Consider the following 17722-nt stretch of genomic DNA (forward strand, 5'->3'; position numbering starts at 1 on the left):
GAATGTGTGCAGGACACACTCCGAGAGGAACGAGCACGTCGTCACAACACTGTGAATAGTAGTACAGTAGACGTACATTTTACTTACTGTTTATAATTAATGTTATTAACGTTCTGTGCTTTGTAAGTGATTACGTTAACATGTATATAAATTGTCCAGAACGACATATACTATGGATGTTACACTCTGACTGAATTAACGAATACGATGAAATGGTGACATGAAAGATGAAACAAACGTGTATAATGAATAAAAGGAAACTTATGTTCATTCTTGAATAACGGTTTTAGTGTAACTATGAAAGTAGACCGTTTTGCTACTAATGGGCCTGAGGCCGTTCAATTATAACTCATTGAGTATGGATATTTCTGAAGGATCAGAATAATTGGATAAGCTATGTGCATCCGAATGAATCTGAAATGGTTCTGTTGTGTTGCATATGAATGCAAAGGTTTAACGTTATTATGTGCTCTCTATCACATTCTTATTCTGCTATACGCGAGACAACTGTGTTACTCTGTAACTAAGTCATGAAAAATTATGTGCACTATCCCATAATAGTATTCATAAGGAACTGAGGTTATTCTACTTCTGTTTATCTGTTCCGGTTATGCTATGTTATGACATAATATGCATTGTTCACGGAACAAAGTGTTGTACGGAACAAAGTGCTGCAGTGCAAGTCACCTCTAGAATCCGTACAAGCCACCTCTTGAGTCCATACATATGTGAACTGAGGCCTATGGCCGTTTTGTGAAAGTTATGAGGCTTATGGCCGTTCTGTGACGTATATGAGGCCTCTGGCCAATCTTTGACATCTGGGCCTATGGCCATTCTGTATGATCTGTTAGTATGAAACAAAGTGCTGCACGGAACTAAGTGCTGCAATGCGAGTCACCTCTAGAATCCGTGCGAGCCACCTCTTGAATTCATACATACAGGAAAAGGGCTTAATGCCATTTTGATAAGGGCTGTATGCCATTCTGATAAGGGCTTAATGCCGTTCTGTTTAAGGGCCAATTTGTGAAGCTATGAATCCATGAGGCCAAGGGCCAATTTGTGAATGTGTGAACCCACCAGGCCAAGGGCCAATCTGTGACGTTGGTGAACCGACAAGGCCGTTCTGAATATTAGAACAGAATCAGATTAACTACCTGTCTTTTACATTATATACGCATTGCTCTGCATTATAATTCAAGTTAAACATTGAGTTATTAAGGTACTATTATTCACTGAGATTGTCTCACTCTGTATTTTGTCTGATTCTGTAGGTAATGAGTCTGGAGGTCAGCCATAACCCTCGATGCTCGTCTCCCTTTGTCGGCCTCTGTGTGTCCAAGCATTTGGGTGAAGCCTACCCGTTTTGTGAAATTTTGCTAAGTTTTGGCTTATATTTTGATTGTCTATAATATGTTGAAGTTTTCAATGTTTTTGTTATACGCCCAAACAAGGGGCGGGGTTGTATATGTGTATGTAAATATTATTATCTGATGCACTGTTTGTGATCCTGGCATGATAGTGGTCGCTCAATGGATGTAGTTTCTTTTATTTCATGTTATTTTATAAAATTTATGCTTCCGCTCAGGCCCCATATTTTATGTATAACAGGTTAAGTGTCCGTTTCTGAAGTGGTCATGCCCAAACTTTTAGGGGCGGGTTTGGGGCGTGACAGTACCAGTTCCCATGTTTTACGTTTATTTTTATTATTTATTTTTTTTTTACTATGCAACTATCAACAATGGCTTGTGTAAAATCTTAACACTAACAAATAAAATAAGGGGTAAATTATACAATAGTTCCTAAAGTATATTACTTATTTCATGTAGGTCCCTAATCTTTAATTTGAATCAATTACATCCCTAAACATTACACATTAATTCAATTATTCAATGTGATCCCTTCCGACAGAAAATGTTGAAAACAAGCTTATATCAAAGCTTTGAAGGGTCTATTTAAGCAAAATAGCATCGAACAATGGACAGAAGATTAGGGTTTAACGTATCACACAAAAATTGGGATTTTGGGGGATTTAAGGATTATCTAAGCAACTTAGAAGCACAATAAACTGAATATTAACTCCTTGTTGCAATATGGGAGAATCAGAAGACTTTGTTCCTCATTATAGTATGTATTTCAGTTTTTAAAATTAACTTGTTTGCGTATATTGAATTCATGTGTTCCTCGAATAGGCTTTTTTTAAAATCCAAAATCTGGGTTGTATACCACCTAATGTAAGGCTAATGTAAGCATGATGACAACATTTTTTGTCTAAAGATAATGGTAGTTATAGAAAGGGACCACAATGAATTCATGTGTAAAATTTAAGGATGTAAAAGAGCATCTCCAAGGAGTTCTTTCAAAGAGACATGTTAACTATTATAAGTTATAACTACCATTATCATATTTTAGTCACTCCAATAGGCTAACTATCTATTTCAACAAAAAAATTTAGGGCTAGCTACATTTGAAGATCCTTGGGAGGCTCTTTAAATATAGATAGATAAAATAAAGAGTAGCATTGGAGAACATAGATAAAAATAAATAAATAAATAAAAAGGCAAAATAAAAAAATACTTTTTATATTTTAGCTAGTAAAAAATAAAGAGTATGGTTGGAGTTGCTCTAACTGAAACAAAATTAAAAATTAGGGACCAAGATGAAATAAGTGGTATCCTTTAGGAACTATTTATGTAATTTACCCATAAAATAGGTATTCCTCAAAATGGCTAGCAGTGCATTTTCCTTTTTTAACTTATTAATTGAGTTGGAAACAGCTACCATCGACTAAAAGAACCACCCTAAGGCCCAGGTTGGTTTTCAAACAGGTAAATAGTGAAGGAAGAAACGCGGCCCAAAATTGGCAACGACGAAAGGGGTTGAATCCCAAAACCTATTGCCACATTGTTTGTGGTTTTAAAAGTTTCCCATGCCGCTTAATTTCCGTGTGTATAATTGAAATCAAAACCCAGGATTGGATAAAGGGGGCAGAAGGAAACATTCTTCAAACCGAACTCCACCACTCCCCTCCAGATGTCATTCTCACACAATTAACCACTATAATGCGTCAACTATGGCAATTCATACTAAATTCTTCACATTTTCCCCCCTAATTCAACTTGCTGGATGTGAGTAATTTTCCAATAAGTATTCCTTTCGGCATTTATTAGTAGTATAATGAGCAATTTTCTTAATGTTTTAGCCTAATTAAATAAGAAGAATAAAATCACAACATAAAAAATAATAATAACAACAATAACAGTAACAAAGATTCTAAGAATAACAAAACACCAATATCTCATTTACAAAGCATTTCTGTCGAGATCAATAGATTTGCTTTAAAGCCCAGAAGCTTTGGCCACTGGTCTGGTCATAGCAGTTAGTTACAAGGAGAGTCTGAAAAGAAAGTTCTAATCATCCTATCCAAGTTAAGGCCCTAATCTTTTGATGGAATAAAATACAAACCAAAAATATAAAGAGAGAATAAAAAATTTGGTATACAAGGAAGAAAAAGAAACAAAATACTGACCTGATTCATGAAGATAACGGAAGACTATGTAGTTCAATTCGGTGGAAGTGATAGAGATCATCGTCGCCACAAGCCTGCATAGAGAGAGAGAGAGAGAGAGAGAGAGAGAGAAATCGAGGATGGAGATTCGACTCTGGGTCGCAGGGTGGAGAATGCAATGGAGATGGGATTCTCGCTTGAATGACGAAAATGTCCTCATAAACGGCCGTTTCAGCAGCGATGCGATGGCCTGGGTGTCAGTGTGGGCTTCGCTTCGTTTGACAACTTGATTTTAGGATTGATTTGGCATGAACTATATAATTTATCTTTTTATTTTTTTTTTATTATATTATTTTTTTATTTTTTTGTATATTTTTTTATAAAAAGATAAAAAAATATATTTTTTTAAGACATTCCAAACCAATCCTTAGACTAAAAACTATCAATTGTGATAGAGATTCTTACACATATAACCTCTATAACCCTCACTCTCATTGACAACTTGATTTTAGTCTAAAAACTATCAATTGTGATAGAGATTCTTTGTAACAACTCTCGTCACTATTTACCGATTAATCACTGATTATGGCTGAACTAAGACTGATTATGATTGGTAACTGAATTGATTGAAGTACTGAACTGACTGACTAAAATCTGGAACTGAATTGATTAAGTATATCTGTTTAATTGTATGTCTATCTGTTGATTGTTTGATTATCTGTTCATGCCTTTGTATTTAAATTGCGAATTGAAGGTCTTATCGGCGGCCGAATCTGAAATTGATTGATGATTTGTGATCCTTAGAATTAATGTGATTTTATGGCATATTCAGTTAAAATGTGATTTGGTATGATTAAATTGAATTAAAATCAATTAAATTACAAGAGTTGGACTTAATTGCCATTTTGCCACCTAGTGGATTTTCATGAGCCTCTTAGTTGATCTCTAATGCTAACATTACAACACTTCATCAGCCCATTCTTTCTTAGACTTGCCGACCAAGAGGGGGAGAGGGAGAGAAGTGAGTGTTCTTGAGAGTTGGCTTAGAGAACTTGAAGGATTGAAGGACAATTGTCTAATTGAGCCTCTAGACTTGTAATTGAGGAACCTAGGTATGAATTGCATCCTCCTTATTGTGTATTTAAGTTCCTTCTAGCATGGATCATGGTAGTTTAAAGAGTTAAGTCAAGAATTGGTTCAATAGTGTTGAATTGAAGCTTAATTATTGCATGCATGGCATACTCTTGCATTTTAGAGCTTGTTCTTCATGAATTTGCCACATGCATGTCCATGTTTTGATCATAAACCATGTTTTCACCTTGTCTTTGAAAGAATTGGCTCATTAGAGCATGAAATTGAAGCTTTGAAATGGTTTAAATTCATGCATGTTATGTTTGAATTATATTCTTGAAAATTGGTTTGAAATTGAGTTGTTTGAAACACCCTTGGATTTTGATTTTACAATTGAGCTTTGGAATCATGTTAAACTATGAGTTTTAGGATGTTTTCTGAAAAATTGGCCCAAGAGGATCGAAATTTATGTTTTAAAACTTGGAGTTGTGCTTGAGGTTCAAATCTAGGAATTCCAGATTTTGAACTCACGCTCGAGCGGGGTGACTAGCGCTCGAGCGTGTAATTCGTGCTCCCAGTACTTTGCACTGTTTTGAAGTCCGCTCGAGCGGAATAATTGACGCTCGAGCAGGACCTTGTGTCTAATGCTCGAGCGGGTGTCGAGCGCCCAATCGAGCGTGATTTTCACCTATCCAGCACTTTTGACTGTTTTGCAGAACGCTCGAGCGGGTAAGTCTACGCTCGAGCGGAAACCTTTGTCTGCATATCCGCTCGAGCGGAGTAACATACGCTCGAGCGTGACACCTATTTTCTGAAAATTCTGAAAATGCTTTTAAAGTGCATCTTTGCATCCTCATCCCATCCTAGGCATTCTTAGGCCTAGTTTAAGACATCTTAATGAGGATATAGATGTAGAACACACCGAGGCAAATTAGGGATTAAGCTATTATCTTTCCCAACTGTGTAGCTCAGTGTGTGTTCAATCTGTAAACTGTGTAGGGTTGGCGACTGGGGACGCGCTCTAGCTTTACTGTAGCCCAGAACTCTGTGAGTAACAACTGTGTAAAGATATGTTCAAAATGATTATCTTCTGAACAATTGAACTGTACTGCTTTCTGAACTGTTACTGTTAATTGAATGAATGTATGTCCTATATTTTGAACTGTATTGTGGCATCCTTAGCAACTATTGTTTACTGTTACTGTTACAGAGATCTCTGTCGGTTCCCTTGTTGGAACCACTACTGTTTACTGATTGATGGCCATCATTTATTGTTCGGTCTTTCAAGACCTACTGTTTACTGTACTATTATGCTAATGGATGTACCACATATGACTGTGCTGACTGAACGACTGAAATACTGATTTAATGAACTGTTTTCATTACTGTAAGGACATTCATTCTAAACCCCTTTACGCATTATGTTATTCACTGGGCTTTAGCTCACTGCTTATATATATATGTAGGTGTACAAGCACCAAACCGCAGCTAGAAACGTCGGGGTAAACTCCAGTTTTGTCAAGCCAACCTATGTGCCTCACTGCGAGGTTCCGAGCCTGTCAAGCTAAGGCTATGGGGTGTTTTAGTTTTCCCCCTTCTGTTCTGTCTTGTAAACTGTAAACTGTTACCGTACTGTTTAATAAGGATTAGGTCCTGAACTAAATAATTGTATATATGTACATACTGTTCTGTACTGTTCATGTATATATATATGAAAAGTCTTTTTGGCATACAGACTGTCACAGCTCATTGGATATTGTTTATTTACTGTTTTGGCTTCCGCCATGTCCCTGTACTCTGTTTTACTGTATTACTGTTAAGCAGGTCTTCGGCAATCTTGGATTACTGGCCGGTTACGGTGCTAAACCAATAGGGGCGGGTTTGGGTTGTGACAGAATGGTATCAGAGTGATACTTACCACGAGTTATACCGCACACACGTGTCCCAATGAGCTATAGGATGTCCTAGAAAAACAATTAGGGCATTACATGAGCATGATAAGTGTGTGGCTATGACATGACTGAATGTATGCTAATGTGTTAATTTGTTTAAACAAATAACTGTCTCTGTTGATAACTGTTATAACTGCCTATAGTGAAATGGATAATGCGAGAACTGCAAATGAATCTGAATCTGAATCTGAATCCTCTGAGGCAAGAATGGCAAGACTGGAAAGAATGATGGAACTAATAACTGAGAGACTAGATCAACAACAGAATCAACAGCCCCCACCTCCTCCTCCGGTACAGCCGGAGCAGAATGTGAATGTTAATGATGGGGACATAATTGCTCTCACCCATAAGTTCAGCAAAATGAAACCGCCATCCTTCTAGGGAGGCCTTGAACCGTTAAAAGTTGAAGCATGGGTTCTCGAGACAGAAAAATTGTTTGAGGTTTTTCCGTGCTCCGAAGCACATAAAGTGCTATTGGCCACCTTTACTCTGCAAGAAGAAGCTAGAAGGTGGTGGATGCTTATCCGTGATGACAATACTGTTATGACTTGGGCTCAATTCAAAGGAGCATTCTTTGAAAAGTATTTCCCTCAGTGTGTCAAGGACAGGAAAGTAACTGAATTCGAACAGCTGAGACAGGGCACAATATCCATTGCTGAATATGAAACGAAGTTCACCGAGCTTGCTAGATATGCACCACATATGGTTGACACTGACTACAAAAAGGCCAGAAAGTTTGAAGGCAGCCTTAATGTTGCAATACTCGACAGAATAAATGTTCTGAAATTACTGAATTATGTAAATGTTCTTGACGAGCCTTGATGGCTGAATCGAACATCGAGGCACTGAAAACTGAAACACCAGCATCTGAATGGCGTGGTAAAAGGCAGGGTTTTAAATTCAAGAAAGGCAAGCATAACCCATTGAATAAGAAACAGAATACGGGGTCAACAACTAGCTCCAGCCAAGGGAGTGGTTTCATACCACCCTGTTCTGAGTGTGGCAAGAAGCACAAAGGAGTCTGTTACAAAATATCTGGAGCCTGTTACAGGTGTGGCAAGGTGGGCCACATGGTTAAAGACTGCCCCTCTACTCCACAAGCCAGTAGTAAAGCTGCACCAAGCGTGGTAGCATCAACTGTTGCACCAAAACTGAACCCCAAAGCTACCGGGAAAGAGCCCATGAGGCAGGGCCGAGTATTCGCCCTAGTACCGGGAGACGTGCAGAATACCGAGACCGTTGTGTCAGGTATTCTCTCTATTTGTACTCAAAATGCTTATGTACCGATTGATTCGGGGTCTACGCATTCATATGTGTCGCATGCTTTTTCGCGAAAACTGAATAGACCATTAGAACCCATGAATTATCTGTTAGCTGTATCATCACCCATTGGGGGATCTATGACCTGTGCATATATGTACCCTGCTTGTGAAATTATTATTGGAGATGCACATTTGTTTATTGACTTACTGCCCCTGAACATTGATCATTTTGATGTAATATTGGGAATGGACCGGTTAACGAAATACCATGCTACCATAGACTGTGTAACGAAATAAGTAGTTTTCCGTCCACCGGGTTTACCCGAATTTGTGTTTAATGGGGTTGGAGTAGTACCTCCTCCGTACTTTATTTCATCTGTGAAAGCTGTTAAATTGATTAGAAAGGGGTGTAAGGGATATCTGTGTTCTGTATTGACTGTATCTACTGATGATAATGCTAACGTGAACAGTATTCCTATAGTCAGAGAATTCCCAGATGTTTTTCCAAATAATCTGCCAGGGGATTTGACTGACAGGGAGATTGAATTTACCATTGATGTGATTCCGGGAACGCAGCCAGTATCTAAAGCTCCTTACCGAATGGCTCCAGCTGAACTGAAAGAATTGAAAGTGCAACTACAAGAACTGTTAGATTAGAAGTTCATCAGGCCTAGCACTTCGCCATGGGGCGCTCCTGTTTTATTTGTGAAGAAGAAAGACGGCTCACTGCGACTGTGTATTGACTACCGTGAACTGAACAAGGTAACTGTGAAAAATAAATACCCATTGCCACGTATTGATGACTTATTTGATCAGTTACAGGGTGCTCAAGTGTTTTCTAAGATCGACCTCAGATCAGGCTACCATCAGTTGAAAGTTAAACCAGAAGACATTGACAAAACTGCTTTTCGAACGAGGTATGGACATTAGGAATTTTTAGTTATGCCTTTCGGAGTTACCAATGCACCTGCTGCATTTATGGACCTCATGAACAGAATCTTTAAACCATACCTTGATGACTTTATTGTAGTATTCATTGATGACATACTGATTTACTCAAAAAGTATAGAAGAACATGAACATCATCTGAGACTTGCCCTACAGACCCTAAGAGAACAGAAACTTTATGCTAAACTGTCTAAATGTGAATTTTGGCTTGATCATGTTATGTTTTTGGGGCATGTTGTTAGCAAAGATGGAATTTCTGTTGATCCGCAGAAAATTAAAGTTGTAGTGAACTGGCCTAGACCAACAAATGTGACCGAAGTCCGAAGCTTTTTGGGTTTAGCTGGATATTACAGAAGATTTGTCAAAGATTTCTCCAAAATTGCCTTACCGTTGTCACACCCTCAAAATAATACATAAAATCCGTCATTTTAGACATGCAATGATGTACGAGAAATAAATATCTTTCTATTAATCAGAGTAGCTCTTACAAAAATATTACATGCTACTAACAAACAAATGCCCTACGGGCTTACAGCTTTCCAAGCTAACGCTTGGTTACAAAAAAAGAAGAGTACTAACTCAATACATTTTAAGCCCTTGGCTTGAATTTACATATAATACATCAAAGAAAGCAAAACAACAAAAGCAGTCTGTCTGCCTCTAGCCTCCCAAACTACGTCCTTGGAAGTGGCATGCTTTCTGTACCTGAAAATGGTGTCCCATATAGGGTGAGTCACAGCCCAGTAGAAATACACTAAACCAACTATAAACAATGACTAAGATAATAGCGTTCAATGGGTGGTCCACACTTATGTTCCAATTTATACCGTGTTACAGTTTTACGACAATCATGTCCATGTTACATTCACTTTCCGTTTCTTATCCAATTCTCAATTCATAACTATGGCTCAGAACCTGGTCAAACAACCTATATGAGACAGACACTCATATTAAGCATTTACATTTCGCAATAGATAAGCATACTAGCTATATCAATACATCAACAGATAATCATACAAGCTGTATCAATATATCAACAAATAAGCATATTAGCTGTATCTGCACTTCAATAGATAAGCATATGAGCTGTATCTACACTTCAATAGATAAGCATATGAGCTGTATCTACACTTCAATAGATAAGCATATGAGCTGTATCTGCATAACACAATTTCCGGTTTAGAGGTCCAGCCCCTTTCTTCCAATAAACCTTCTGGTTTAGAGGTACAACCCCTTTCTTCTAATAAACCGTGGAGTACAGCCCCTTTCTTCCAATAAACCATGGAGTACAGCCCCTTTCTTCTCCCACACAAACAATGTATATAAACAGTTATCATATACAATCAATCAATACATAAAGTTAATGTATTATTCCAGTCGCTATATTCAATAGTACACTTAATCGATTAGTTTATGTTTGCCTAATTTTCATGCATTGTCTACAACAATCAAGACTATCCTCCACCGATAGCCCAAAGCAGTTATTTCTAAACAGAAAATAAATGCGCCAAATGGGTAAAATATTGACATTTCAATTTGGTGAGTGATAAATAATCCAACTACACCATTTAATCCCATACATTCCCAATTCCAACATTTTCAATTCCATTTCTCATTTCTCACATTTATTTCACAAATTAATTTAACAATGCAATTAGGGCATTTCCCATAATTAATAAAACAACCCTAAGGTTTCATTTCTATCAACAATCCAACATTCATCTCATTTCTCTATGCCCAACATGCATATAGGTAATAATAAATAAAACCCCAATTTTTGTAAAATTACACAAAGACCCAAACTTTCTCAAAATTACCCAACGACCCCCAACATATCAAAATGCTAAGATTCAAAGTCAAAACTCATAAGGAGGAGTAGGATATCCCCACCTCAAATTCGGAGCTCAAAGGGAGAAGATGACGAAACCCAAAGTGCTCCAAAACTCAATATGCTCAGATCAAAACATAGCCCTCGACGATCAACACAACTTTTGTAAAGACCAAAGGTGAGGAAATCACTCCTACTAGATCAATACTTAGAGAGAAGTTGAGTTTTAGTGAGAGAAGCTCTCAAATGGCTTTTTCAGAAAAGTAAGAGAGAAAAAGGATGTTGAAAAGTGATTCAAAAAAGAAATCCCGAAGTTAATATAAAAATCGCCCCGCTCGAGCGTGGAAAACCCCGCTCGAGCGCCACTAACAGACTCCCGCTCGAGCGGCGGATACACACTCCCAGAACTTTTGCTGAACCAGGTCCCCGCTCGAGCATAAAACTTCCCGCTCGAGCGTCACACACAAACTCACGCTCGAGCATCAGAACTCCTGCTCGAGCGCCCAACATTGCAGAGGAAAAATGCTGGGGGATGGAAAATCACGCTCGAGCGTCAAAACACCTGCTCAAGCGGAGAAGCAACAACGAAGGGCCCGCTCGAGCGTTAAAATCTCCGCTCAAGCGTGAAGGCAAAAATCTAGGCAATTAATTTTGGTTTCTAAGTTCAACCAACCTGTAACAACCTGCCCAACACATCCTATAACTCAAATACAACGTATTGAAGGACGGAAATAAGATAATACAACAGCCAATACTACGGGACCTAAGTCTAGAACACTGTATATAAAGGGGGTGAAACCCGGGATCGCTATAACCGTTGACTCAGTTAACTCAGAAGGGGATATCATTTGACTGGACTGACCAAAGGGAATCAGCATTCCAAGAGTTGAAAACTCGACTTGTAACTGCACCGATTCTTACCTTACCTTCAGGTATGGATGGTTATACTGTATTTAGTGATACTTCTCATAAGGGTTTGGGATGTGTTTTAATGCAGAATGAGAGAGTTATTGCTTATGCTTCCCGACAACTGAGACCGCATGAAAAGAACTACCCGACCCATGATCTGGAACTTGCTACAGTAGGGTTTGCACTAAAAATCTGGCGTCACTATCTGTATGGGGCGACATGTGAAGTATATACCAACCATAAGAGTCTGAAATATTTCTTCCCACAGAAAGAACTGAACATGAGACAGTGGAGATGGCTAGAACTGATTAAAGACTATGACCTACAGATTTTGTACCATTCGGAAAAAGCCAACACCATTGCCGATGCATTGAGTCAGAAATCGATTGGAAATTTAGCCTGTTTGCTTACCAGGATAGAAGGAATTGCTTTGTGACCTTGAAAAATCTGAAATTGAAATTGTTTTACGAGAACAAGGTGTAACAATAGCTGCTATTTCTGCTCAACCAGCACTGATTGAAGAGATTAAAGAGAAACAGCAACTTGATGACTTCTTGAAGAAGATCATCAAAGAAAGGGAAACTAAACCAAGACCGGGTTTCAAATTTGAAAATAATGTACTGAAATTTCAAGAAAGACTGTGCGTACCAAATGATTCTGAATTAAGAAGAAAAGTTCTGCAAGAGGGCCACAATTCAAAATTTTCTATCCATCCAGGGAATACGAAAATGTATCAAGATCTGAAACTGAATTTCTGGTGGCCCGGAATGAAGAAAGAAATTGCTGATTTTGTATCGAAATGTCTTCATTGCCAACAAGTTAAAGCCGAACATCAACAAACCACAAGCTTATTGTAGCCCTTACCGATACCGGAGTGGAAATGAGAGCATATCACCATGAATTTTATTGTGGGATTGTCTCGCTCCAGTAAAGGTATGGACTCAATTTGGGTTATTGTTGATAGACTGACTAAATCTGCTCACTTCTTACCTGTTAAGACAATTTATAATGCGGACAAATTGGCTATACTCTATATTGATGAAATTATTAGACTGCATGGAGTGCCTGTGTCCATTGTTTCTGACAGGGATTCAAAGTTTACATCGAGATTTTGGCAAAGCTTACAGACTGCATTGGGTACTGAATTGAGACTAAGTAGTGCTTATCATCCTCAGACCGATGGCCAGTCAGAAAGGACCATCCAAACTCTGGAGGATTTACTGAGAATGTGTGTCCTTGATTTTCAGGGAAACTGGGAAAGTCATTTACCCTTAGCTGAATTCGCCTACAATAACAGTTATCATTCAAGTATTGGTATGGCGCCTTTCGAGGCATTGTATGGCAGAAAATGTAGATCTCCGATTTGCTGGGCAGAAGTTGGAGATGGGCCTTTGCTTGGGCCCGAGATTTTATGCGAAACGACTAAGAAAGTGAAACTGATACAACAGAGACTGAAAACTGCACAGAGTAGACAGAAAAGTTATGCTGATGTCAGAAGACAGGACAGAGAATATGAAGTAGGTGATCACGTTTTTGTGAAAGTGACACCGATGAAAGGCCAGACTCGTTTTGGAGTCAAAGGCAAGTTAGCACCGAGATACGTCGGACCATGTGAGATTATTGAGAAAATCAATCCGGTAGCGTATCAAGTTGCGCTTCCTCCTGAAATGGAGCATATGCACAATGTCTTCCACATTTCTATGTTGAGGGACTACCTCTGGGATCTTTTCCATGTGATAGAGCCTACTCGTGTAGTGCTGAGTGATGACTACACTTACGAGGAACGACCTATTCAGATTGTAAACAGACGGATCAAAAAGTTGAGAAACAAAGAGATCCCGTTAGTGAAAGTTGACTGGCAAAACCATGCCACTTGGGAGAGGGAAGATGACATGGCTAAAAGATATCCTGAACTGTTTCCACTGAGTCCTGTTTTCTTCCAAAATGAAGGTAACTCGAGTTTAGAGGACTAAACTCTTTTTAAGGAGGGGAGACTGTAACAACCCTCGTCACTGTTTACCGATTAACCACTGATTACTGCTGAACTGAGACTGATTATGATTGGTAACTGAATTGATTGAAGTACTGAACTGACTGACTAAAATCTGGAACTGAATTGATTAAGTATATCTGTTTAATTGTATGTCTATCTGTTGACTGTTTGATTATCTGTTCATGCCTTTGTGTTTAAATTGCGAATTAAAGGCCTTATCGGCGGCCGAATCTGAAATTGATTGATGATTTGTGATCCTTAGAATTAATGTGATTTTATGGCATATTCAGTTAAAATGTGATTTGGTATGATTAAATTGGATTAAAATGAGTTAAATTACAAGAGTTGGACTTAATTGCCATTTTGCCACCTAGTGGACTTTCATGAGCCTCTTAGTTGATCTCTAATGCTAACATTACAAAACTTTATCAACCCATTCTTTCTTAGACTTGCCGACCAAGAAGGGGAGAGGGAGAGAAGTGAGTGTTCTTGAGAGTTGGCTTAGAGAACTTGAAGGATTGAAGGACAATTGTCTAATTGAGCCTCTAGACTTGTAATTGAGGAACCTAGGTATGAATTTCATCCTCCTTATTGTGTATTTAAGTTCCTTCTAGCATGGATCATGGTAGTTTAAAGAGTTAAGTCAAGAATTGGTTCAATAGTGTTGAATTGAAGCTTAATTATTGCATGCATGGCATACTCTTGCATTTTAGAGCTTGTTCTTCATGAATTTGCCACATGCATGTCCATGTTTTGATCATAAACCATGTTTTCACCTTGTCTTTGAAAGAATTGGCTCATTAGAGCATGAAATTGAAGCTTTGAAATGGTTTAAATTCATGCATGTTATGTTTGAATTATATTCTTGAAAATTGGTTTGAAATTGAGTTGTTTGAAACACCCTTGGGCTTTGATTTTACAATTGAGCTTTGGAATTATGTTAAACTATGAGTTTTGGGATGTTTTCTAGAAAATTGGCCCAAGAGGATCGAAATTTATGTTTTAAAACTTGGAGTTGTGCTTGAGGTTCAAATCTGGGAATTCCAGATTTTGAACTCACGCTCGAGCGGGGTGACTGGCGCTCGAGCGTGTAATTCGTGCTCCCAGTACTTTGCACTGTTTTGAAGTCCGCTCGAGCGGAATAATTAACGCTCAAGCGGGACCTTGTGCCTAATGCTCGAGCGGGTGTCGAGCGCCCAATCGAGCGTGATTTTCACCTATCCAGCACTTTTGACTGTTTTGCAGAACGCTCGAGCGGGTAAGTCTACGCTCAAGCGGAAACCTTTGTCTGCATGTCCGCTCGAGCGGAGTAACATACACTCAAGCGTGACCCCTGTTTTCTGAAAATTCTGAAAATGCTTTTAAAGTGCATCTTTGCATCCTCATCCCATCTTAGGCATTCTTAGGCCTAGTTTAGGACATCTTAATGAGGATATAGATGTAGAACACACCGAGGCAAATTAGGGATTAAACTATTATCTTTCCCAACTGTGTAGCTTAGTGTGCGTTCAATTTGTAAACTGTGTAGGGTTGGCGACTGGGGACGCGCTCTAGCTTTACTGTAGCCCAGAACTCTGTGAGTAACAACTGTGTAAAGATATGTTCAAAATGATTATCTTCTGAACAATTGAATTGTACTGCTTTCTGAACTGTTACTATTAATTGAATGAATGTATGTCCTATATTTTGAACTGTATTGTGGCATCCTTAGCAACTATTGTTTACTGTTACTGTTACAGAGATCCCTGTCGGTTCCCTTGTTGGAACCACTACTGTTTACTGATTGATGGCCATCATTTATTGTTCGGTCTTTCAAGACCTACTGTTTACTGTACTATTATGCTAATGGATGTACCACATATGACTGTGCTGACTGAACGACTGAAATACTGATTTAATGAACTGTTTTCATTACTGTAAGGACATTCATTCTAAACCCCTTTACGCATTATGTTATTCACTGGGTTTTAGCTCACTGCTTATATATATATGTAGGTGTACAAGCACCAAACCGCAGCTAGAAACGTCAGGGTAAACTCCAGTTTTGTCAAGCCAACCTATGTGCCTCACTGCGAGGTTCCGAGCCTGTCAAGCTAAGGCTATGGGGTGTTTTAGTTTTCCCCCTTCTGTTTTGTCTTGTAAACTGTAAACTGTTACCGTACTGTTTAATAAGGATTAGGTCCTGAACTAAATGATTGTATATATGTACATACTGTTCTGTACTGTTCATGTATATGTATATGAAAAGTCTTTTTGGCATACAGACTGTCACAGCTCATTGGATATTGTTTATTTACTGTTTTGGCTTCCGCCATGTCCCTGTACTCTGTTTTACTGTATTACTGTTAAGCAGGCCTTCGGTGATCTTGGATTACTGGCCGGTTACGGTGCTAAACCCATAGGGGCGAGTTTGGGTCGTGACATTCTTATACATGCATAACCTCTACAACCCTCACTCTTATTCTAATCATTCATAATATGAGACCTACATATACATGAATAAATCTCATACACACATTAAGAACTAAAATCAAATTAGGGTCATGAAACCATAAAAAAAAGGGTCCCAAACATTTCTCAAAAAAATATTCTGGTAACAAATTATATCAAAAGTTAAAAAAAATAAAAAAAATAAAAAATGAAAATAATTCTTTACTTTTTTTCACTTTTTTGGTAAATATTTAAAAAAATTATTTTTAATATATTAATTTTTTTTACCTTTATATTTTAATCAAAAAAGTTATTAAAATAATTTGTTCTCAAACGAGATTAGTTTGGGTTAATCCAAACCCATAATCAAATTGTTGCTAATTTCTTTTTTACTTCATATTTTAGAAGGTGATTGTTGATCTCTAGGTTTCACTTAGTGTTTTGATTTTCTTGTGCTGATTTGTTTCGTTCATTTGAGAGCCTTTCTCTATTCAAAGATGGATAACTTTGATTAGTCAAAAGGGTTGGATGAGTGCAAGGATGTCTCAAAGTTGTGTCTGGTTGGAAAGATCTTAGCCCCAAAGATCCTGAATAAACTAGATGTGTCTAGCATTTTACATAGAGCTTGGAAGACTAGGGCGGACGTGTCTATATCACCTTGGAATGATAATGTGTTTCTGTTTCAGTATGCCGAGGTAGAGGATCATCAAAAAGTGTTATTGGAGGCCCCTTGGTTAGTTATGGGAAAGCTTCTATAGTCTTCTAACCTCTCCAGACTAGGAAAGCTTCTATAGAGATGAAATTTCGATGGTGTCTATTCTAAGCTCAAGTCCATGGTCTGCCGCCAGATAAGCTAATCAAATCATATGGGGAAACCATCAGTAATAGGATTGGCATACTTGTACATGTGGAGGCCCATACTGAAGGGCTCCTCTTGTACATAAATTTCCTATGAATTAGGGTTGAAGTGGATGCCACCAAGTCGTTGCCTGAAGGATTTTTTTTGTACGGCCGGATTGTTTTTTGTCTAACCACAGGGTTATTGTCCACCCGTACAAATTAGGCTGTGGAAATGTAGAAGGTGATCCCTCCAACATCTTGAAATATGTCATAATGTACACCTTGGTATTTTCTAGCCCCCTAAAGAGAGAAGAGGTCGTGTAACGAATCGAATCAAATTCCATTTATTTATGTATTTATTTTGGTATCTATTTAGAAATCTTCTTACTATGTTTGCGGGCTCAAGATTGATTGGAGTTGAATTGGTATCAGTCCCCAATCGTTTAAATATATTATTACTAGAGGTTGCCACACGCGATGCGTATGCAATTCAAATAAATAAAAACAAAATAAAACATTTATCATATATTATGTGCTAGTTAAGTGGTAAAAGTCTTACTCATTTGACATGAGTCTAAGGTTCAAATCCCCTCCTTTCATCTATCTAATTTTTTTTTTTATTTCAAATAAAAAAGTAGACACATGGTAGCATAAGAAACAAAGGTTTCAAGACAGGTGTCCACTTTATAATAGTATAGATTATTATAGTTGTGGTGTCATAAATCATCCTATTTAACATGGTAAAAACAAATTACGCTTAGTAATTTTTGAGTTTCAATTAGTTTTGGATTGTAACTATTAAATTTTTATATAAATGTTATTTTTGGGACTTATTTGATTAGCTCATACTTAATTATTTTAGTCACTTTTAGTCCATTTAAATTTATTTTATACTCTAGTCTTACTTGGTGAATTATTTTAGATTATTAAATTTCATTCTTTTGGACCTAGTTAATTAAATCATGACTCGTTTATAATTACTAG

General features: G+C 37.9%; 1 protein-coding gene across 1 annotated transcript in view; it reads right to left on the minus strand.

Moving 5' to 3' along the window:
- LOC145816167 (WD40 repeat-containing protein HOS15-like) overlaps positions 1–3761 on the minus strand; it is a 42635-nt gene extending 38874 nt beyond the window's left edge. The window contains exon 1 of the mRNA XM_082912430.1: positions 3527–3761. Coding sequence (XP_082768556.1) covers positions 3527–3725 — 199 coding nt within the window. The 5' untranslated portion in view covers positions 3726–3761. The remainder of the gene's footprint in view (positions 1–3526) is intronic.
- Positions 3762–17722: the final 13961 nt, after the last annotated feature.

This window comes from Camellia sinensis, unplaced genomic scaffold (genome assembly GCF_055761805.1).
Source record: "Camellia sinensis isolate YWXY unplaced genomic scaffold, ASM5576180v1 Unanchor3, whole genome shotgun sequence".
Classification (NCBI taxonomy): Eukaryota; Viridiplantae; Streptophyta; class Magnoliopsida; order Ericales; family Theaceae; genus Camellia; species Camellia sinensis.